Genomic DNA, 24666 nt, shown 5'->3' on the forward strand with positions numbered 1-24666 from the left:
CTTCCTGGCCAGTGTGTATTTACCGAGTCGATCACTCCTCGCAGGGCTACGAATCCGCCCATCACAGGAAACACATGCTCGATGGTGTCTGCTATGGTGGCCAGCTACAGGGGGATGGAGAGAACAGGTTTAATTTACACAGACCCAGTGCTCAGGAACCAGAGACACACACATCATGACCCATTCACCTTCGGTGAAGAGTTCAATGAACACTTGATTTAAGATGAAATAACCATATAATTATATTGTATGGTGATTGTACCTTCATCTCTCTCTACATGCATGACCAGGTTAGGGGGGAAATAACAGTACAATGATAGGGACACTACGTACAATCCTGATGAACAATGGACATTGGACAGAGGCCTAAACAACCTTGATGAAGGGAAAAGTACAGTATGTTATATCCAGACATTTAGTGAAAGTCAATCTGGGAGGTAGAACGATGCATACAAAATCAGGTTAAAACACTGCATGACTCTGAAGCTTGCTTCCTTAGCTAATATGGTAATCGTTTGCATGCAAGTCAAAACGCCCAATTTCATTACTGCTCAGCCTGGCGTATAAGTAGCCCTGTAAACCTCACAAGCAAACTCTGGTTCAAGATGTGTAGGTAGATGCAATTATGGGATACATAGTCTACAAATGGGTTACTAAATATAAATAGCACATATTGTAATCATTGTTGTGAAATAATATTGAGTGCGTAGTATTACTAGATGTAATTACAGTATTTAATTTTCTGTTAACAACAGGTTCCTAAATGTGTTTTGACAGGGGAGTAGGACATGCATGTTTTACTGCAAACTAAACCCTTGCCTGTGTCTCGTTAAAGTCCTTTACTCCAACACAGTACACCATAGCTCCTAGAGACCGGCTTCTCTCTGCCTGTTTGTTGGGGGGGGGGAAACCAAGAATCAGCACCAGAGAACATTGTTTTAACATTGTCTTTCCTTTACATCAACAGGAAGGTGAATGTTATATCAATCCAATTTGCCTACCTCCTGTTGTGCAGTGACGAGTTGGTGTTCGTTCAGCTCCCCATCAGTCAAGGCAATGATAACACTTGCTGTCCCTGTAACGGAGAGGTCAATCAATTGTATGACCCCAACATTGCCAAGTATGGAGTGATCTTTGCTATGTCTAACCCTAGTGACAGATGCCATTGGAAGCTCACCAAAGTTTTCATGGTGTATCTGCTCATTTGCCTGAAAGGAGAAGACAATGTTATTCTTCTCATTATGTTAAATAAAAAAATGAAAAAAGTTAAACAGGTGTATAACACGATAAAGTAAGACCATGTCAGGAGCAGATAAATACCCTTTCCAAGCCCAGGTGCATAAAGGTGTCTCCACCAGGTATCTCTTTTCTCAGCACATTCAATCCTTTTCTTATCTCCACCCTGACAAACAACACAAATCACACGTCATAATTTTTTTTTGTCTTGGTCTGATGTCTAAATGTCATTACCGAGTAAAATAGTCATCACCACTTCTATTCCCCATTCAAGAAAAACAGATGGATCCCAAAATGCACCCTATAAACTGAATAAGGTGGCATTTGGGATGCATTTAACCAATATTTTCAGTGTACCTGTTTTCTGTCAGCTTCATGAGAGTGGTTCCTCTGGATGAGAAGACAATGAAGGACATTCTCAACATTGGGCTGTAAAACAACACAGCACACAAACAACGGTTAGATACTATGGTGGTCCTGAACCGTTCAACAATTCCTTTTGTCAAGCCTCAAAGAGGCCATACTATGTTAGAACTCAACACATAAACAAACAAACTAAAAATCGGGACCACACAATGGACACACTCTCCAAATCATGTATTTCATGTATTTATTGTGACATGCAAACACATGGATCTCACATGGAAACATGTCCATGCATTCAAGCATAAATCACTGAATTCTCTGTGGTTAGTTCTATCCTATTGTTTGTTTATGGGCCATGTTCACAAGGACTCTGGACCCAATTTGGTGGATTCATATGTTGTTTTTGAGACTATTGTGATGGGGAAAAACAATACCACCCAATCGGAGGAAGCTTACTAGCTATTGACGTTAAGGGAATAGCTAGCTGACATCGCTGTGCACTCTGGTCATGTATGTCTTTGTCCTCCAGCTTGAAGCTCTCGAGCTGCCATTATGTTCATGACACATGCCATTACCGCGGTTGGTTGGTAAGTGAATGAGCACATGGACAGTCTGTGCTCCATTGGGGAAATCATTTTTTTTTTGCTGGGGGAGGGGGTTATGTGTTGTCGAGTGCTGTTTCTCTTAAAGCTCGTTGGATGGATCCTGCAACTACAGGCCAAGCAGCAATGAAGATACTTTTCCTATTAATAAATAAATGCTTTTACAGAATTCCATGCTGATGGCGATTGAGGGCTATTTTCCGGCATGCGTGTTGTTTATTTCTCTGGCTGACGCCGCAGAGTCTGGCTTTCACCCACCCTCACATGAGAGATCGCTATCACCTCCAGCTCGTGGCCTCAGCCAATCGGACAGTCCCGATTCAACTCACCTCTGTGCAGGAACTAGCCATGCTGCCTCTTCAGGCCCTGATTGACAACAAAATATCTTTGTGATGTTCCCTTACCTGATGAACTTTTCAGCTAGATGCTCCACAAAGGAGTAGATTTCTATCCAGTGGTGTTTGACACTGCCAGATCTTATAAAGAAAGAAAACAGAGGAATAGTTATATCCTACAACCTAACCTTGTTTAAACCCACATGTGACACATTTCCTAAATGTTTATCCAACATCTCCTAGTACAGGAACTGTTTGTACTATTGCGACATACAAAGTCAACACAAAATCCTAACAGAGAGGTTATCAGTAAGCTGATTGGCCAAACAATATGTCATGGAAAACACAAGCCATTTGAACATTAGCAGAAGAATCTCTATTGACACAAACTAACCCCATTTATTAGGGAAAAGGAGGAAAGTGAGTTAGGACACATCTGAGGACCAAGTCTGTAACTTAGCAACCTAGTAGCAGTAATAGTCCCTATAAAATAGTCCCTATGAAAGCTGAATGCTCTCCACAGAGAAGAGCTTCATTTCCTCTTAGTTCGGAAGGGAAGGGACCTGGCTGGGGGTTGTGGCGGTGACTCGTTACTGAAGAATACTACACATGGGAAATTATCTAATTTATTGAACTGAACCAAACCGCTGTTAGCGGATGGATGAAGCAGTAGCCTGAAATGCGACAACGCTGCTGACGAAGCCTCACATGGATGTCTGATGTAATAGTTACAATCTGGGCACCAGACATAACATGAACTTGTTTTCCCATTTTAGTCTCCGCACTGGTTTTCTTGGTGTATATTTGTGTCGTTAATGTGTTGGATAAACAGGCATGACATACTGTGCAGCTAGAGTTGAGTATATTCTTTAGAAGCCTTACAAACATTGCATTCAACAGAGTCAAAGCACCTTGTGAGGACAATACTTGTCAAAGTAAACAAACCTCAACCAAATAGAACTTGTGGAGGAGGCCGGCGAGCGTCACACTTGGATGTGCAACAAATGTGCTGAATAAACAGTGTTCATCTGAAGAGGCTTGAACAGACACAGTCGGACTGCTCTGATCCGAGGGAAGAGCCAATCTGTCAGGCATGCCGTTCCTTTCATTACTACGGGGGAAATACTACACCTCAAAATGGCTTCTTTCATGTACAGTACAGCCATATAGGGATAGTGTTTCAGTGATTTTCTAAGAGGAGTGAAGCTAAGGACTCCCCCACCTTGGAGATTATTATTTTTTTTGCATCACAATGGATATTATTTGTGTTGGACAATAATGTTTTCTGAGGTACCAGGCAGTCGTGGGATTGGAGTCTAGCTTGCAGTTTTCTCACCTGTATAAACAGCATTAGGAAAGGAAGTGGGCTATTGTCTTGTGAGATCCTTGAAGAAAAATGTTGTGGTACTTTTTCTTTGATACAATATTAATAGACTGAGTCAAACCATCACAGTTCAAAAGTTTTGGAAGTTGTTATTGCAAGCTTCAACAGCTTTGTTGAATGACTGAGCTCTTGATGACAGGAGTTTGAGCTTATATCATATCAAAAAGAGTGCACGTTTCCTTTGTCTAGTGTTATATAATTGATAAATCCTCTGACTATACGTACATGATAAACGGCACATGTCGGGCCATATGAAACTCATTTTGAAACTGATGGAACCCCATAGCCAAGAGAGAGAGTGAGCGGGGTAACATTCGGATGACTGGGATAATTAAAACCACGCGTTGGCTCTTTAATGTCTCTGCTGCTGGGGGAAACAGAAAAGATCCACCATGGATCTCCAACAACAAGTCCATTTTTTTTGTCTTTCAGCCCACACAGCCCAAATATATCAGGATTGGTGAGGGCTGTGCTCTAACCAACCCACTGAAATCTGTCCTGGGGAATAACAGACCAACGAGCACAACAGACAAATGACATAAGACGAATGGCAGGCTATGGCCTCAGGGCCATAAACAACAGCTATTTAGTTTACTACAGCGTTTGATCGGACGGCTGTAGCTGTATTGTTTCCAAACACCTTTGGACACTCAGGACTGTGCTAGATGTCTGAGAGGGAGAGAATTTCTTACTTTAAACAAGAAAGCCCAGGGTCATTTATATATATATATATATATATATATATATATATATATATATATATATATATATATATATATATATATATATATATATATATATATATATTTTTAATCAAGCCTTTATTTCCGCTGACTGTGTGAAAACTCACCACTACAATGAGCAAAATGAAGTGAGTGAGGGAGAGAAAGAGACAGACAGAGAGAGTGTTCATTCGGTCTAGGCCAGGGATGTCAGAAAACAAGTGGGGGGGAAAAGGCTCTGTCAGACCCAGGTGTTCAGTAAACGGCTCTGCTCTCACGCTTCTGAGTGTTGAGAGGAAAATACAACACCATGAAGCTGTAGGGTCCCTTTCCAGTTGGGCCTGCTGCATGTTAAGAACCACCCCAGTCTGCGAAGCATTGATCTTACTCCAATTTAACTGACTATGCACATGGATTTGTACGGAGAGGCCATTAACCTACTTTTAGCTTGAGGCCTACTTGCTGTGTCTAGGCTTCCAACTGCAATCTTTCTTTACTCTCACTCCCTTTTGGATTTTTTTTCTTTTTTTCCCTCTCTTTCTTCTTCTCACCCTCTTTCTCTGGGTGCAATATTATTTTCTCTAAATAGACTCACGTATAAATGTGAGTTATCCATCTGCCATTCTCGTTGAAAGCAAGTCTAAGAAGCGGTAGATCTGTTCTATGTGCATTAATTCTATGGCTCCCGTTCTTAAGTTTTTGCATCTTTTACTTGCGGCTTTGAACAATACAAAAATACAATACTTTGGCTTATGGAAAATATATTTCACAGCGGTTTAGATGGTACAATGATTCTCTACACCAGGGATCATCATCTTGATTCAGCCGCGGGCCAATTATTTTCTTGATGATGGTCAGGGGTTCGGAACATAATTACTAATAATTTGTAAACGGCAAATTGACCAAACGGACACAAGATTGAACTAAAACAGAATAATTTCAAACCTTGCTGACATTTGTATATGATCACTTACTGTATATCTGTCTATTACGCGTGGGAATACTTTGGAACAGATTTCCAAAATGAAAATCATTTGGAGCTGATTTGCTGGCATGTTTACAGTCTTTTATGTCCAACAATAAAATAATAATTTAAAAAAACTTGGGGGCCAAATAAAATCGCCCGCTGGCAAATTTTGGCCCGCGGGCCGCCAGTTGGGTAACCCTGCTCTATACTATACTTGCTTGTTTTGTCACATAAACTGAAATTAGGTTATCTTTTAGAATTTTAGCAACCAGGAAATGGCGGCGTGATTTCTTCATAGTGCATCACCTTTAACAAGGCATTTATTCCTGCAAAACACACGTGCCAAAGGCTTCTTCTGATGCGTTATGGAGGCCAGAGCAGCACCATGGTCCAGGAGAGAGAAAAACAACACATTCCACAGTGAGAAAGTCTTGACATGTTTACATTATTTATAGACTCCAGATGTAGTTCGGGTTGGCTTGGATTTTAAAAATGATCACAACTTAACGCCCAACTTCAATGTTGGCCTGTGGAAAAAAAACATTTTAGCAATGATTAACATTCTTGTGAAGAATGATGTAGACTTGAAAAGGAAGAACAAATGGCTGCTACATGCAGCTTCTATTGGGAAAACACAGGTGCCAAATATAATTGTTTCCTATTGTCCCATAGCTGATCAGAAAACAATTATATCAAGGCCAAGCGGGTCAAGACACACAGTATGGCTGTAGGAATCTGCTAGGGCATCAGAGCTTCTAGCATTATTATCTTGTCTATTTTACGTCCTACAAGAGGTAAATGCAGGTGGCAGTAGCTAGGTTTCCATCCGAATAGCGACAGATTTTCATGCAAATATTCCCCAAAATCTGCATTAAGAAAATATGCGAATTTTCCCGCCAGTTTCCACCAAACAGACTTGTTGCTGGAAAAACTCTGTGCGTGATGACGAATTGCACACAAAATGTACCTTTTCACTTAAGTGTTCAAGGACCGAATAAAAATCAAATGTTCAATGTGTTTCCATAGCTTTTTCAACTCTACCTATAGTTATGTCACAAATACTGTTGCGTTAAATAGCAAATGTGCCTAGTCTGGTCTTGACACATGTGCTCTAGACAACAGCAGATACAGTGCGGGTAGGCTCTGCGGGTAGGCTCTGCGGGTAGGTTAGTCCACCTTGCACTTTCACCACACTGTGAAGTTCATCAAAACTTATTTCATCTGTAGCCTAATAAACTGCATGCTTTTCCGAGTCGTATTGTGAGGACCACACAACAAATCATCGCGTGACTCCAAGTTTACTTTGATATTATGGTTATTATATCAATAATTGCGCTTGAAGGTGTTTCCACTGCCATGTCTCGTATAATTAATGTTACCGACACAAAAAGATGCCACCATGTCGAACGAACAAATGATCTGTTGGCATTTATAAAATTGTACCCGAAACTTCCTGTTTCCATCACAGCTGATGTGATTATTTTTTATACAGTATGACTTTACTCACATAAAAACTGTGGATGGAAATGTGTTTTTTATTTTATTTTTATTTAACCTTTATTTAACTATGCAAGTGAGTTAAGAACAAATTCTTATTTACAATGACGGCCTTCCAAAAGGCAAAAGGTCTCATGCGGAGATGGGGACCTGGGATAAAAAAATAAAATACAAAAATACATAAATATAGGACAAAACACACATCACGTCAAGAGAGACAACACTACATAAAGAGAGACCTAAGACAACAACATAGCAAGGCAGCAAGAAGGTAGCGACAACAATACATCACGCAAAGCAGCCACAACTGTCAGTAACAGTGTCCATGATTGAGTCTTCGAATAAAGAGATTGAGATAAAACTGTCCAGTTCGAGTGTTTGTTGCAGGCTGCAGCGAACTGGTTACAGATAAGGAAGTAAGGGCAAGGAAGTGATGTCAGCAGACCAAAAGTAAAACTAGGGTGTTTTCCCATAACATCTGATGAGCATTAGCTACAGTGGTAGGGAGTGAGTTTTGATGATTTTTATTATGCAGAACATTTGGCATCAGTACTGGTCTGCAGTGATAGAAACATGCCCTAAAACAATACATTTAGTTGTGTTCCTTATAAAACAGCGGGATAGGGCCTACCAGTCTGATTAAGCTCAAAGTCATACCCATAGAGATCTTATTAAATTACTAATTATATGGTCATACTTCAGTAGGCCTATAGAACTCCACAACATAGGGATAACTTTAGCTTGGTTCTCTTTGATCCACTACCCATTTGGACCTTAACAGTAATGATTCATGATATCCACATGGTCCGATTTTCTTTATTCGGTGACCACTTGGCTGAGGGAGATTTTTCCATAAACTAGTCGTGAAATTTACAGGATTTATATTCAAAGAAACTCGAGACCAAAGTGTTGACTCCAGCCACTCCAGTGTTCGGCGCATGTGACAAATACAATTTGATTTGATTTGTATCCTAGTTCTAGCCCTATGCAGTGTGACAAGAGCCGGACCCGGAGGAAAAACCTCCTGGTCCTATGGGATGCAACTAAGGCCCAGAGTTTTTCCTGTTCAGGTCTGGTCAGGAACCCAATGCCCTTAATCTACATCTCAACCAGAATATGGTCTGTGCTAGTGTTGTCACGATACCAGTATTGCAATACTATGACACCAGATTCTTCTTGGCAAAAAAGAAAACATGAAGCAGAGTCAACTTAAAACATCCATTAACTTAAAACGTCCATTAAAACATACTTTTGCAAAATAGGGTGCGCTATAGCTTGCAAAAAAAACAAATGTGACTCTGGGTGACAACACAAGACAGTTTTTTCCACCAACATTAGGACTTGAGTCTGCTTCATGTTTTGTTTCCTTTGCTTCCTTACTTCCTAGTATTGCGATACTGGTGTTGTAAAAACACTTGCCTGCGCATCTCATAAACAACTCAGGCCTGAGGGATGAGGGGATGTCACTAACGAGCATCCGGTTGTTTGAAGTCAGGAACTTCGCTTAGTAGCACCAACATCCTCATCATCAGGGCCACACAAGTTTGCACATATAGAAATCTATCAACATTGAATCATACATCATCTACGAGTTGTGTTACCAGATGAGAACTTATCTAAAATATGTCCAAATTAGATCAGATATATTACATAAGGTCAGAGAACTGCCAATGTGGTGCCAGGACAACAACCTATCCCTCAACGTGAGCAAGACAAAGGAGCTGATCATGGGCTACAGGAAATGGCGGGCCGAACAGGCTAGAGGTCGACCGATTAATCGGAATGGCCGATTAATTAGGGCCGATTTCAAGTTTTCATAACAATCAGAAATCTGTATTTTTGGACACCGATTTGGCCGATTTTACCTTTATTTATCCTTTATTTAACTAGGCAGGAACACATTCTTATTTTCAATGACGGCCTAGGAACGGTGGGTTAACTGCCTTGTTCAGGGGCAGAATGACAGATTTTTACCTTGTCAGCTCGGGGATTCAATCTCGCAACCTTACAGTTAACTAGTCCAACGCTCTAACCACCTGATTACATTGCACTCCACGAGTAGCCTGTCTGTTACGCGAATGCAGTAAGAAGCCAAGGTAAGTTGCTAGCTAGCATTAAACTTATCGTATAAAAAACAATCAATCAATCATAATCACTAGTTAACTACACATGATTGATGATATTACTAGTTTATCTAGAGTGTCCTGCGTTTCATATGATCGATGTGGTGTGTATTCGCGAAAAAGGACTGTCTTGATCCAATGTGAACCTAACCATAAACATCAATGCCTTTCTTAAAATCAATACACAAGTATATATTTTTTAACCTGCATATTTACTTAATATTGCCTGCTAACCTGGCTCGTTGCGAACTCTGTGAAGACTATTTCTTCCTAACAAAGACAGCCAACTTCGCCAAACGGGGGATGACTTAACAAAAGCGCATTTGCGAAAAAAGCACAATCTGTACCTAACCATAAAAATCAATGCCTTTCTTAAAATCAATACACAGAAGTATATATTTTTAAACCTGCATATTTTGCTAAAAGATATCCAGGTTAGCAGGCAATATTAACCAGGTGAAATTGTGTCAGTTCTCTTGCGTTCATTGCACGCAGTCAGTGTATATGCAACAGTTTGGGCCGCCTAATTTGCCAGAATTTTACGTAATTGTCACGTTCTGACCTTAGTTCCTTTGTTGTGTCTTTGTTTTAGTTTGGTCAGGGCGTGAGTTGGGGTGGGTAGTCTATGTTATTTTTTCTATGTTGTGTTTATGTGTTTGGCCTGGTATGGTTCTCAATCAGAGGCAGGTGTTGTTCGTTGTCTCTGATTGAGAATCATACTTAGGTAGCCTTTTCCCACCTGTGTTTTGTGGGTGATTATTTTCTGTCTAGTTTTTTCTGCACCTTTCAGGACTGTTTCGGTTTTCGTTTATTTCACGTTGTTATTTTGTATTTTCAGTGTTCAGTCAATAAACATCATGAACACATAACACGCTGCGCATTGGTCCGACATTTCTTACTCCTCGTCAGAGGAGGACGAAGAATTCCGGTACAGTAATTATGACATAACATTGAAGGTTGTGCAATGTAACAGGAAAATTTAGACTTATGGATGCCACCCGTTAGATAAAATATGGAACGGTTCCGTATTTCACTGAAAGAATAAACGTCTTGTTTTCGAGATGATAGTTTCCGGATTCGACCATATTAATGACCTAATAATTAAGTCTATGATTTGATAGAGCAGTCTGACTGAGCGATGGTAGACACCAGCAGGCTCGTTCAAACCACATTCATTCAAACAGCACTTTCGTGCGTTTTGCCAACAGCTCGTCGCTGTGCTTCAAGAATTTATCTGTTTATGACTTCAAGCCTATCAACTCCCGAGATTAGGCTGGTGTAACCGATGTGAAATGGCTAGCTAGTTAGCGGGGTGCGCGCTAATAGCGTTTCAAACGTCACTCGCTCTGAGACTTGGAGTGGTTGTTCCCCTTGCTGCGGCTTTTGTGGAGCGATGGATAAAGCTGCTTCGAGGGTGGCTGTTGTCAATGTGTTCCTGGTTCGAGCCCAGGTATGGGCGAGGAGAGAGACGGAAGCTATACTGTTACACTGGCAATACTATAGTGCCTATAAAAACATCCAATAGTTAAAGGTATATGAAATACAAATCGTATAGAGAGGAATTGTCCTATAATTCCTATAATAACTACAACCTAAAACGTCTTACCTGTGAATATTGAAGACTCCTGTTAAAAGGAACCACCAGCTTTCATATGTTCTCATGTTCTGAGCAAGGAACTTAAACGCTAGCTTTTTTACATGGCACATATTGCACTTTTACTTTCTTCTCCAACACTTTGTTTTTGCATTATTTAAATCAAATTGAACATGTTTAATTTTATTTGAGGCTAAATTGATTTTATTGGTGTATTATATTAAGTTAAAATAAGTGTTCGTTCAGTATTGTTGTAATTTTCATTATTACAAATACATTTTTTTTAAATCGGCCGATTAATCGTTATCTGCTTTTTTGGTCCTCCAATAATCGGTATCGGCGTTGAAAAATCATAATCGGTCGACCTCTAGAACAGGCCGCCATTAACATCGACTGGGCTCTAGTGGAGCGGGTCGAGAGTTTCAAGTTACTTGGTGTCCACATCACCAAAAACCTATCATGGTCCAAACACACCAAGACAGTCGTGAAGAGGGCACGACAAAACCTTTTCCTCCTCAGGAGACTGAAAAGATTTGGCATGGGTCCCCAGATCCTCAAAAAGTTCTACAGCTGCACCATCGAGAGTTGATTCACTGCCTGGTATGGCAACTGCTCGGCATCTGACCGTAGTGCCTACGGCCCAGTACATCACTGGGGCCAAGCTTCCTGCCATCCAGGACCTATATAATAGGCTGTGTCAGAGGAAAGCCCATAAAAGTGTCATAGACTCCAGTCACCCAAGTCATAGACTGTTTCTCTTCTACCGCACAGCAAGCGGTACTGGAGTGCCAAGTCTAGGACCAAAAGGCTCATTAACAGATTCTACCCCCAAGCCATAAGACTGCTGAACAATCAATCAAATGGCCAATGGACTATTTACATTGACCCCCCCCCCTCCACATTTATTTCGTACACTGCTGCTACTCACTGTTTATTATCTATGCATAACCACCCCTACCTACATGTACAAATTACTTAAACTAACCTGTACCAGTACCGGTACCCCCTGTATATACGGTACCCACTGTATATAGCCTCGTTATTTTATTGTGTTACTTTTTATTTTATTTTATCACTTTAGTTTATCTGGTAAATATTTTATTAACTCTTCTTGAACTGCACTGTTGGTTAAGGGCTTGTAAGTAAGCATTTCACGGTAAGGTCTACACTTGTATTCGGCGCATGTGATTTGATTTGACATTCTGACTCCAAATTGACACAATGCATTATATACAATTAATTTCTATTGGGCACAAAATATTCTGAAACACAACCAAAACAAACAGCAAATGCATCCAACAAATGTGTAGAGTCACAAGCTTGATGTAGTCATTGCGTGCTATGGAACCAAATACTTAACTTTTTACTACTTTAATACACATATAACTGAATTTGTCCCAATACTATTGGTTACCTAAAATGGAGGGACTATGTACAAAAAGTGCTGCAATTTCACCCGATATGGATGAAAACACCCTTAATTGAAAGCTGATAGTCTGCACTTTAACCCCATAGTCATTGTATCATTTAAAATCCAAAGTGATGAAGTAGAGAGCCAAAACAACAAAAAACGTGTCACTGTCCTAAACATTTTGGAGCTCACTGTACACTATCTGTTTAGTAATGACTTAATACGGTGTAACGAGCGAGGCTTGGCATCTCAACAAAACGGCTCCCTGGGTTTATTATGCAGTATAATAATAAATATGCCATTTAGACAGTTACTTACTTGTCAAGCACAAAATACAAGTCAAAAGCCCCCTGACATGTACTTTCCTCCCCTTCTTCTTCTTCTACTTCTTGCTCTGGTTCAGCATTTACAGATGCTAAAGTAAGCATTAAAAATCCAAGGAAAAGTAGGGCAAGAGACACTTTTCTCCAAAACCTCGCCATCTTTCCCCCGCAAAAAACTCAAAATACTCCAAAACCTCAATGGAACTAAGTCAATGCTGTCTCACATCCACAAAGTCTTGAAATTACTTATCTAGGCAGAGATGCATAATCGACAAAAAAAGACGGTCAAGGCTGCGCCATAGAAAACCGATGCTCTCAGTTTCCAAACAATACAGACCGTGTGCCTCTGACAAATATTGGATGGGCGGTGAAGGAGAATATACCATACCAAAACTTGCTGCACTTTATTATCCTTTGAAAACGTAGAAAATAATTTGTTCAGAGATTTTACTCTCCGATATCATCCTGTCATATTCGCATGATAAAACAATCGTGGAGTATTTGAGTAACAAATCTAAAATGTTTCAACGTGTTAGAATATATGTGGATAATTCACAAAAAGACAAGTTTCTTGTGAAAAGTGTCAAAATAATTTTGGTAAAAAAAGCTAAATGGAGACGTGCAATGTTAAGACTGGGAGCTCGGGAACAAACATGGCAGAAATGAACCAGGTTTCATATTTCTGCCTAGAGAAAAAAAACGAAAAAAGGTCGAGATTTCATCTTGCACCTCCCTCTCAAGAAGCTAACTTTGGAGAAACATATGCATGCCTATAAAACAACGAAGAAATGATGAGCTGCAGCATCCACTCACATCTTAACACCAAAATCCCATCTGTCCAGAATGTTATGTAGGCTAATAGAGTACCACAGTATGAGTCATTATACCCAGAAAACCTAGCAGTCAAACAAGGAAATTGTTCAATTTTTTTTTACACCATCCATTTTCCCATAGAGGATTTTAGAAACACTTAAAATAAGGGCTGAGTTTCTTGTAGGCTTACCCTGGCAAGACATTTTGATTTAAATCTCTACAGGACAACGTGACTTTTATCAATATATTTGCCTGTATTTATCCCCCCACCCATTAAATGCTAATTAGCTGCTAATGTGGCTATCATAAAGAACTACAAATGCCATGATGATCTGGACGAAACTGCCAAATCGAGGCAAAGGTAAGAATCTCTGGATTAATTATCTAATGTTGGGTACATTTAATAATTAATAAATTGGCCACATTTTTTTCAATTGATAATTCTGTGAACTGTTGTGTGCACGTTTTCAATTGACAATCCCTATTAGCAAAGGTCTCAGCTAGAGATGACGTGCAGGGGCTTGCAGGGATTTGTAGTCTTGCATGATGTCTACTTTGATGCTAATTAGCATTTTAGAATCTGGGAGTAAATACAGCTAAATGTGTTGATTAAAGTCAACTTGTCCGAGAGAGATTTACATGATTATCGAAATGTAACGCCAGGATATTCATACACAAAACACAGTTTTAGGTGTTTTGAAAATTCTCTATGGGAAAAATGAATGGTGGAAAAATTATTAGGAACCACCATGGGCTCCAGAGTGGCACAGCGGTCTGAGGCACTGCATCTCAGTGCAAGAGGCGTCACTACAGTCTCTGGTTCGATTCCAGACTGTATCACACCTGCCTGTGATTGGGAGTCCCATATGGTGGCGCACAATTTGCCCAGCGTTGGCTGGGGTAGGCCGTCATTGTAAATAAGAATTTGTTCTTAACTGACTTACCTAGTTAAATAAAAAAAATCCCTGTTTGACTGCTAGGTGTTATGGTATTATGACACATCTGCTGTTGGGCTCTATTGAGTATGGTATGAGTCATAAGGATAAAATAATAGCCAATCAACATTGAGCTGAACTGAGTGAGCTCAACTGTGAATGGTCCTGGAGCACCAAAAAAAATGTAATGGGAAGCTAGTTTGGATTTGGCTTCACTCCAATCACATCACAACGAAACAACTAGAATTGTTGCATCTCGTTGTGTTATGTCCCCCGGTGGCTAGCTAGCTAAAATTGTCCATTTCCTAAATTAGCCATGGATGAAGATTGACTCGTTGTTTTACTTAATTCTCCGTACTGGCCAATGATTATAACAGCGATTCTGATCCAACCATAAATTCATACATTGTGCCCCTGGCCTGAGATGATGGACGTTCAATATGTAGCAATATTAGATTTTGCTAATATTGCACATGAAAGGAATTTAAGCTGGCGAGCAAACATTTTAGCCAAGTAGCCTAGGACAACAAAAATGTAAGTGTGTACTGTATGACGGCATCACAGAATGTTTAATCAACATGAAAGAGAGGAGGATGGCATTGGTGTTTCTCTTCAAGTAGGATGAGTCAACATCTACTTGCATGAACGCACACAAGTGGAAAGAAATCACAGAAATCACCTGACAGAGGTTGCTCTCCAGTTTTGTGATGAAACAAATATGTGGTTGAATTTATTCTGCCACTGTGTCTTCTTATTGTCTCGGCCTTAGGCTTATATATCATGTTTGCAAGGTATATAAACTAACAGGTTATAGAGCAAACAATGCAATTATCACAATACACACTGCAGGTTGTAATATGGCTTTTCTCTCTGGCTTGACTTCCCCAGTGATTTTACCCACTCACCGTTACTGTGCATATTACTAGCCTTTTCACAGCCCATCCCAGCATAAGACTAGTCTGATTAATAAGACTGTAATACACAATGAATTTGTATAGACAGCCTAAAACTAATGGCTGAACAATCCTATAACTGTTCTTTACAAGAATGTTTAATAAAATTACATTTAAAGGTGCACTATGCAGGAAGCGCGTCGTCATTTCCTGTTTGCAAAAATGTGAATAGTTCGCCTAATTTCAGTTTATGTGTCAAAACAAGCAAGTATAGTGTGGAGATGCTAAAACGGGGAAGCATATAAATACTGCTGTTGGTCATGTCGCCCAACAAGTTACATATTACAGCTTTAAACTCTACCAGTTGTCTGTGCGGTTTGTTGTTCAGCTGCTCAAAATGTAAAAAAAAAAACGGAAAGTATTGTTTACCCAACTTTTTAGAGAACCGGCAGGCATAGGCTATGGTTCGGTTCGGCACCATGGTAAAGTTAGTTTTATATTGTATATACGGGTTTCTCTCATCAATAGCTATTGAAAATAAGAAAATTATATAAAATAAAATAAAATTGTATTTGTCACATACACTTGGTTAGCAGATGTTAATGCGAGTGTAGCTAAATGCTTGTGCTCATAGTTCCGACCATGCAGTAATATCTAACAAGTAATCTAACCTAACAATTTCACAACTACTACCTTATACACACAAGTGTAAAGGAATGAATAAGAATATGTACATAAAAATATATGAATGAGCGATGGCCGAACGGCAGAGGCAAGATGCAGTAGATGGTATAGAGTACCGTATATACATATGAGATGAGTAATGTAGGGCATGTAAACATTATATAAGTGGCATTGTTTAAAGTAGCTAGTGATACATTTATTGCATACATTTTTCCATTATTAAAGTGGCTAGAGATGAGTCAGTAAGTTGGCAGCAGCCACTCAATGTTAGTGATGGCTGTTTATTACCAGTCTGATGGCCTTGAGATAGAAGCTGTTTTTCAGTCTCTCGGTCCCCGCTTTGATCCACCTGTACTGACCTCGCCTTCTGGATGATAGCGGCGTGAACAGGCAGTGGCTCAGGTGGTTGTTGTTCTTGATGATCTTTTTGACCTTCCTGTGACATCGGGTGGTGTAGGTGTTCTGGAGGGCAGGTCGTTTGCCCCCGGTGATGCGTTGTGCAGACCTCACTACCCTCTGGAGAGCCTTACGGTTGTGGGCGGAGCAGTTGCCGTACGATGCGGTGATACAGTCCGACAGGATGCTCTTGATTGTGCATCTGTAAACGATTGTGAGTGTTTTTGGTGACAAGCCGAATTGAGGTCTCCTGAGATTGAAGAGGCGCTGCTGCGCCTTCTTCACCACGCTGTCTGTGTGGGTGGACCATTTCAGTTTGTCCGTGATGTGTACACCGAGGAACTTAAAACTTTCCACCTTCTCCTCTACTGTCCCGTCAATGTGGATAGGGGGCTGCTCCCTCTGCTGTTTCCTGAAGTCCACAATCATCTCCTTTGTTTTGTTGACATTGAGTGTGAGGTTATTTTCCTGACATCACACTCCGAGGGCCCTCACCTCCTCCACCCTGTAGGCCGTCTCGTCGTTGTTGGTAATCAAGCCTACCACTGTAGTGTCATCTACAAACTTGATGATTGAGTTGGAGGCATGCATGGCCACTCAGTCATGGGTGGACAGGGAGTACAGGAGATGGCTGAGAACGCACCCTTGTGGGGCCCCAGTGTTGAGGATCAGCAGGGTGGAGATGTTGTTACCTACCCTCACCACCTGGGGGCGGCCCGTCAGGAAGTCCAAGACCCTGTCAGGAGGTCCAGGACAGGGCGGGGTCGAGACCCAGGGTCTCGAGCTTAATGACGAGTTTGGAGGGTACTATGGTGTTAAATGCTGAGCTGTAGTCGAAGAACAGCATTCTTACATAGGTATTCCTCTTGTCCAGATAGGTTAGGACAGTGTACAGTGTGATTGCGATTGCGTCGTCTGTGGACCTATTGGGCCGGTAAGCAAATTGGAGTGGGTCTAAGGTGTCAGGTAGGGTGGAGGTGATATGGTCCTTGACTAGTCTCTCAAAGCACTTCATGATGACGGAAGTGAGTGCTACGGGGCGATAGTCATTTAGCTCAGTTATTTCGCTTTTTTGGGAACAGGAACAATGGTGTCCCTCTTGAAACATGTGGGAACAGCAGACTGGGATAAGGATTGATGGAATATGTCCGTAAACACACCAGCCAGCTGGTCTGCGCATGCTCTGAGGACGCGGCTGGGGATGCCGTCTGGGCCAGCAGCCTTGTGAGGGTTAACACATTTAAATGTTTTACTCACGTTGGCTGCAGTGAAGGAGAGCCCACAGGTTTTGGTAGCGGGCCGTGTCAGTGGCACTGTGTTGTCCTCAAAGCTAGCAAAGAAGTTGTTTAGATTATCTGGAAGCAAGACATCGTGGTCTGTGACGGGGCTGGTTTTCATTTTATAGTCCGTGATTGACTGTAGACCCTGCCACATACCTCTCGTGTCTGAGCCGTTGAATTGCGACTCTACTTTGTCTCTATACTGATGCTTAGATTGTTTGATTGCCTTGCGAAGGGAATAGGTACACAGTTTGTAGTCGGTCATGTTTCCGGTCACCTTGCCCTCATTAAAAGCTGTGGTTCGCGCTTTCAGTTGTGCGCGAATGCTGCCATCAATCCACGGTTTCTGGTTGGGGAATGCTTTAATAGACGCTGTGGGTACAACATCACCGATGCACTTGCTAATAAACTCGCTCATCGAATCAGCATATTCATCAATGTTACTGTCCGACGCCATGCGGAACATATCCCAGTCCACGTGATCGAAGCAATCTTGAAGCATGGAATCTGATTGGTCGGACAGCTTTGAACAGATCTGAGCACGGGTGCTTCCTGTTTTAGTTTCTGTCTATAGGCTGGGAGCAACAAAATGTCGTGGTCAGATTTTACGAAAGGAGGGCGGGGGAGGGCTTTATATGCGTTGCGGAAGTTATAATAACAATGATCCAGGGTTTTGCCAGCCCGGGTCGCGCATTCAATATTCTGATCAAATTTAGGGAGCCTTTGTTTTCAGATTAGCCTTGTTAAAATCCCCAGCTACAATAAATGCAGCCTCAAATGCAGAGTCAAATGAAGTTCTTTCAGGGCCGTCGAGGTGTCTGCTTGGAGCGGGATATACTCGACTGTAATTATAATCGAAGAGAATTCTCTTAGTAGATAATGCGGTCTGCATTTGATTGTAAGGAATTCTAGGTCAGGTGAACAAAAGGACTTGAGTTCCTGTATGTTGTTATGATCACACCACGTCTCGTCAATCATAAGGCATACACCCCTGGTTCTTCTTACCAGAGAGATGTTTGTTTCTGTATTGGGCTGTTACGTTTTCCCACCTTGTTGGGCTTACACACGGATGACATGTAAGGCCTATTGTCTAATCAAGAAATCCCAAAATATCCCTTTAAGAGATAAACATGGTAATGCTTTCACTGATTGCACATAAAGGAAGATAGTTCCTAAATGATAGTGTGCTTGCTTTGTTATTGTCACGTCCTGACCTTAGTTCCTTTTTTTATGTCTCTATTTTGGTTTGGTCAGGGCGCGAGTTGGGGTGGGCATTCTATGTTTTTCATTTTTTTCAGTTTTGTTCTGTGTGTTGTATTTCTATGTGTTTGGCCTTGTATGGTTCCCAATCAGAGGCAGCTGTCAATCGTTGTCTCTGATTGAGAACCATACTTAGGTAGCCTGTTCCCACCTGTGTTGGTGGGTAGTTGTTTTCTGTTTTTGTATTCTGTACCAGACAGAACTGTTTCGGTTTCGTTCATTCTCTTTTGTTGTTTTTCCATTCAGTGTTCAATTCATAATAAAAGATGAACACTTACCACGCTGCACCTTGGTCCTCACCTTCTTCAACCCACGACAGCCGTTACAGTTATCCAACTGATTTTGTTTCCTTTCTGTCATCCTGTGAACCCCGTTCATTGCTGCTTGCAGCTATATGTATTGTTTCTGTATACTTCTCTAGACAAACAAAGTTAATAGATTTATTCAAAATAAAATCTCACCTCTTGTAGGTTACCACTGACTTGTAACCTACCTTAACCCTTGTTTACTGGGCTGGCCCTTCCAGTTAATTAGCACTGTGGAATGATGTGACTATGTAATTGTCATGTAATTAGCCTACACATTTATAATGACATGCAATTACTGGGACTGTAATGAACACATGTTGATTGGCACATTCTCATCCTCTCTCAGAGGCTGAATGTTGAAGAGCCAAGTAGGCAGAAGCTGTAGTGATGTCCACAGTATTTAATCCATAGCCAGCAAGCTGCTGCAGGTACCACATGAGTCAGCTGTAAAGCAAATTTACGCCTCCAGAGACAAGTGAAGTAAGAATTATCAAATGAATGTGATGACTACAGGAAAACCGGACGTCTGTCTTAACATGTATTTCTCCATTGATAATTTTTCCCATTACTCTATCTACTTTTTCACACAATGAAAACATATAGTACAATACAGTACAGTGCATACAGTACATGAAATACAGAACACACACACACACACACACATACTGTACACACACACACACACACACACACACACACACACACACACACACACACACACACACACACATACACAGCTAAACTTTAGCTACTGTATGTGGTCTGTGATTAGCTTAATTCATTAGCTTCATTCATCTCTTCATTCAAAGACTCAATCATGGACACTCTTGCTGACAGTTGTGGCTGCTTTGCATGATGAATTGTTGTCTCTACCTTCTTGCCCTTTGTGCCTTTGTCTGTGCCCTATAATGTTTGTACCATGTTTCGTGCTGCTACCATGTTGTGTTGCTACCATGTTGTTGTCATGTTGTGTTGCTACCATGCTGTGTTGTCATGTGTTGCTGCCTGGCTGTTTAGTTGTCTTAGGTCTCTCTTTAGGTAGTGTGTTGTCTCTCTTGTCCCTCGGCTCTGCACGTGTTTATGTACGGTGGTATTCCCTGCATAACGTATCCTGTTAAATCCTTGTGTTTTGAAAATGTGCTCGCCAAAAGCTGGTCGGTTCTCACTCTCTCACTGATCAGTATCTGTGTGTGTTACAGCTGCACTGCCATCTCCTGGGTGGAATGGATTTGCATCCCAGTGGTTGAATAGAATTGAAAGGATTGAAAAGAGACAAAGGGAGTACATTTAATTATATTGGCTGATTTAATATATCCTCTAACAGAGTACTAATAAACCGTGTTTGTGTATTACAGACCAAATTGAAACTGCAGAAAGCAACTAGAATGGGTAAGTGTGACTTGAATTGACAGACTGATAATTGTTCTCAGGTTTTAAATTCTCACCTGAATGAGTAGTTTTTGTAAAATGATTTAGCTTCTTAGAGCTGAAACACAGTTTATCTCAGGCATAATCTCACTAATTTGTTGGTTTGGATTATTACAAGAGGCTGTAACGGAAAGTTGTGTAACAATGGCTGGGATTGATTCCATTTTGTTGGTGTGTTTAATTGCCATCGGGAGAAAATCTGGTAGGAATTGTAGTAATTATAATGTGTTTGGTGTTATATGATATAAAAAGCTGCTTGGTTTTCTTGATCAACTCCTAACCTCTGTTATAAAACAATACACATATGTATTATTGTGTTTCCATTGCCTTTATTGTGTCCCACCATTGGAATTGATACAACCCAAACGTCTTCACATGGCAAGTCACTATGTATGGACACAACACTACTTCCCATACACAGCAAAAAGACCCTGCATCAAATTTAAGAATGCTCCCCCAACAGACAGGACAATTTGTTTGTAAAGGTCCTAACAATGTTACTTGAAATTATATAAGAATATCATAGGAAAAGCAAATATGTCATTACAAATATTTCAGCGTTTGATCCAACGCTGCTTTTTAAACTAGTTTCAGCTTTCCTGCTCTCGCACAATTTACAATTCACATTATTTTTGACAGCCAAAGATCGAAGCTGCTTTGACAAATCATTGCCACAAAGGCTAGTGGATCAGTAACTCAAACACAAACATAGTTTCTGAACCACTTCTTTAAGAGTCACATTTCAGTATAACATTTAAAATCACTCACACTTTCTTAAATCATTCTGCAATCACAGTAGTTTTCAGAAGTAAAAACTATAAGTAAAAACAAACCACAAACTGGTTCAGAACCTCTCACATTTTCTTGCAAAACGAGAACAGGCTACAGAAAGAAGGCTTAGGTGCAGAGGCTGGTTGCCTAAATTTGGTCAATTACATATAACGGTACCCTACACACTTCTCTCCTCTGAGAACATAAGATCCTAAACGCCTTTGGCTGCCAACATCCACAGTTGGAGACTTCACTTCTTTGCACCGGCGAAGTGCTTGTTGAGGATGCCCTTGGCGGTGTCCAGGGCTGCGTCGGCGGGCACGGGGATGTGAGGGGTGACCCCGGCACCCTCCCAGGCGGGGCCCTGGGCTGTGTCTGAATGGGTGGTGGGGATGCTCAGGAACACATCACTGTCGCCCACGCGGAAGGTCTCAGGGGGGTGTGAGGCACCGTTGGTGGTCTCGCCCACGATCATGGCCCGACCATGCTTCTTCATGATGTAGACAAACTCCTCGGCGGCGCCGGCCGTGGCTCTGCTGGTCAAGATGATCAGGCTCTTCTTAGAGCCATACCTCGCACCTGAGAGAGAAGATGAGAGTCATTTTCATCTGCTGACAGCGCACAGTTGTGTTCTGCTTAATCCAAATCGATAAACTCATTATACAGTGCACATTATGAAACTTTTGAGTTTTTTTAACCTGTGAGCTCATTTAGAGTCCACAGCTCCTTAGTGGTGCCAGACGGTCTGTCGTACAGTTTGTCCAGCAAGACCTGCTTGTCTGCATCAAAGAAGTACGAGCAGAAGCCCGCAATGGCAGTAGTGGCCCCGCCAACGTTGTTTCTGCAAAATCAATTATACAAACTCATTCAATATAAAAGATGAACATGTTGTAAATAAAAACTTTCCCTATGGTGCAACTGTCCCCATTTAACCCAACGAAATGGTAAGCCACTCTGTAACTCTGTTCATCTTGGTGAACATAAATATGTTCCTCTAGTTGCTATGCTCGTAATTTGAGCTTTGATTTTCACTATAAAGAGAAGTTCTACAGATGTAGGATCTTCATTTGAGCCAGTTTGCCACAGCAGGAAAATAATCATGCAGCAACAGTAAATGTGAATTATTATGGGGATTATAATTAATGAACATTTTTGTAAGGGTTGATACATTTTTCATAAGGGAAAATCAAGTCTGAAATTTCAAAGTGGAAATTACAAACTTCAGAAGCCTTTTTAAACCTAATACACACAACTAGTTTTACATCACCATTCTGCAATGGTGTGATCAAATTATGATCCTACATCTGTACCTGAGATCAACAATCAGAGCGTCAGTGTTAACAACTTTGTTCCACACATGCTCCACGATGATCTGGGCAATGGCCTGAACCTCCTCGAAGTTACCAAACATGTCAAAGCGCAGGTAGCCAATGTTGTTCTCAAAAAGATCCGTGTGGAAGGAGACCTTGATCAGCTCAATGAACATCTCTGGAGATGGGTTCTGAAATCAACATAAATGTCTCAAAATTGTCCCCCTAATTAATACTGAAATTCAATATAAATTTTTTTCAGGCAAATATTCATTAAAAAGTTGCTCTCTGGATTCACATAAAATTATTCTCTATAGATAAATGTATCACATAGGCTAGAAATACAATACAACATCAAATGTGTCTTACCATTGGTGGCAGGGGTGGGGTGTTGTGTGTGGTCTTCAGGCACTTGTCTCCAGACAGTGTCATGAGGTCAGCGGAGAGTTTAGTCTCCAGATCCACCTTTGAAGAGATCAAGTTGTAGTCACCGCTCGCTGCTGCCAGCTTCTCTGCAACGTCCGCTCCGACATTCTCAAAGGCGTAGTTGTCGGCCACCAGAGTGCCAGTTGCCTCGAGAATGGCAGGGATCTCGGCACGGAGGTTAATGATCTTAATGGCAACAGCCAGGGCATCTTCAGCATCGACCTCAACATCGGGCATCACGCCGGTGACCTCCCAAGACTTCCCTGTGATGGGGTTGATGGACTTAGCCGAGGGCACTGTGACATAGAAGTCTGTGTCCCCAATCTTGATCTTGTCAATTTTCACGGACCCGCCAGCAGTTTTCTCCCCAACGATTGTGGCCCTCTTGAGGTTCTTCAGACAGTAGGCGACATCCTCTGCAATTCCCTTGGTGTTTGCACTAGTCAGGATGATGAGGGATTTCTTGGTCCCGTACCTCTCGCCCAGCAGTGTGGGCATGGACCACATCTCGGTGGTGGTGTCGGAGGGACGGTCGTACACGCTGTCGATGTGAATCAGAGGCTCGGCGTCGGTGAAATAAGACACAATGTATGGGATGCCAGACAGATCCCCGCTGCCTGTGTAGCGGAGGTCAAAGATCAGAGCGGACGTGGGCAGAATCTTTTTCCAGACCAGCTCTAGGAGGAGGGTGCCGATCTTGTCGGCCAACTCCTCCCCGATGATGTGGTCGATCCTCAGGTAGCCGATGTTGCCCTCTAAGACCTCCAGCTTAATGGAGCTCTGGAGCACGCCGATAAGCTGGTCCGGTGGCAGGGGTGGCAGGGCAGGGGCCACCGCAGGGACATAGTTGGGCTCATTGGAGATGACCAGTCGGGGGTCGTTGATGGTACTCTGGACCCCACCGGTCAGGACAGAGGCGAGAGTGTCGGGGTCAGGGATGCTGAGGATCTCTGTATTGCTGCTCGCAGCGTCGATGGCCTCCTGCATGCCAGCCAGCTTCTCCGGAGAGCAGTAGTTGTCCAGGAGAATTTTAGCCATGTCTACAATCAGGTCGGGTGCAAAAGCGCTGTGGATGGCAACATTGCCGAAGACCACCACCGATGCCAACAAGAGGAGAGACTTTGCCATCTTGTCGGGTTTCTAGATTGCAGTAAACCACAGTAGTAGCTGCTCTGCGGTGGAACGTACGTCTGCAAAGAGGTCCTTGGTCAAATGAGACTCTTTCTCCTGAAAGTTTCTGTTAACACACACAAGGCTTTTCCTCACAATAAACCTTTAATCGTATTATCCTGAGTACTTGGGTAAGACAATAACAAGCTAACAATATAGGTGCAACATGTTGCCCAAGATGTAGATGTTAAAAATATGTTTATTGCTGTGCATGTGAGGTAAGATTTGACTAGACACAAATATCTGCTGTGATTATACTTGGTGGAAATATTCACATTACTGTATACATATGTGAATATTTTTCATTTGAAGAAAACATCTCACTGATTGAACATCAATGTTAACTAGATATAACTAGATATAAATATATATATATATATGTATTTTGTACCTTATAATTAGGCCTTCTGTTGGTCAGTAAGTTGATCTTAA

General features: G+C 41.5%; 2 protein-coding genes across 2 annotated transcripts in view; both read right to left on the minus strand.

The window, feature by feature from the left end:
• Positions 1-13429, minus strand: part of LOC110491434 (anthrax toxin receptor 1) — a 29108-nt gene extending 15679 nt beyond the window's left edge. The window contains exons 1-8 of the mRNA XM_090202029.1: positions 13374-13429; positions 2609-2680; positions 1594-1665; positions 1321-1402; positions 1178-1208; positions 1002-1075; positions 820-888; positions 24-104 (exon numbers count right to left, since the gene is read on the minus strand). Of these exons, the coding sequence (XP_090058155.1) occupies positions 24-104; positions 820-888; positions 1002-1075; positions 1178-1208; positions 1321-1402; positions 1594-1661 (405 nt within the window). The 5' untranslated portion in view covers positions 1662-1665; positions 2609-2680; positions 13374-13429. The remainder of the gene's footprint in view (positions 1-23; positions 105-819; positions 889-1001; positions 1076-1177; positions 1209-1320; positions 1403-1593; positions 1666-2608; positions 2681-13373) is intronic.
• Positions 13430-20869: 7440 nt separating this feature from the next.
• On the minus strand, positions 20870-24359 carry LOC110491435 (retinol-binding protein 3-like). Its single transcript, XM_021564885.3, has 4 exons — positions 23008-24359; positions 22639-22829; positions 22027-22169; positions 20870-21907 (listed from the first exon to the last, which is right to left on the minus strand). Exons 1-4 carry the CDS (start codon positions 24190-24192, stop codon positions 21579-21581), a joined length of 1848 nt encoding a protein of 615 aa, XP_021420560.3. The 5' UTR covers positions 24193-24359; the 3' UTR covers positions 20870-21578.
• Between the last annotated feature and the right edge of the window lie 307 nt (positions 24360-24666).

Source organism: Oncorhynchus mykiss, chromosome 16 (genome assembly GCF_057628025.1).
Source record: "Oncorhynchus mykiss isolate SJ-2025 chromosome 16, ASM5762802v1, whole genome shotgun sequence".
Taxonomy (NCBI): Eukaryota; Metazoa; Chordata; class Actinopteri; order Salmoniformes; family Salmonidae; genus Oncorhynchus; species Oncorhynchus mykiss.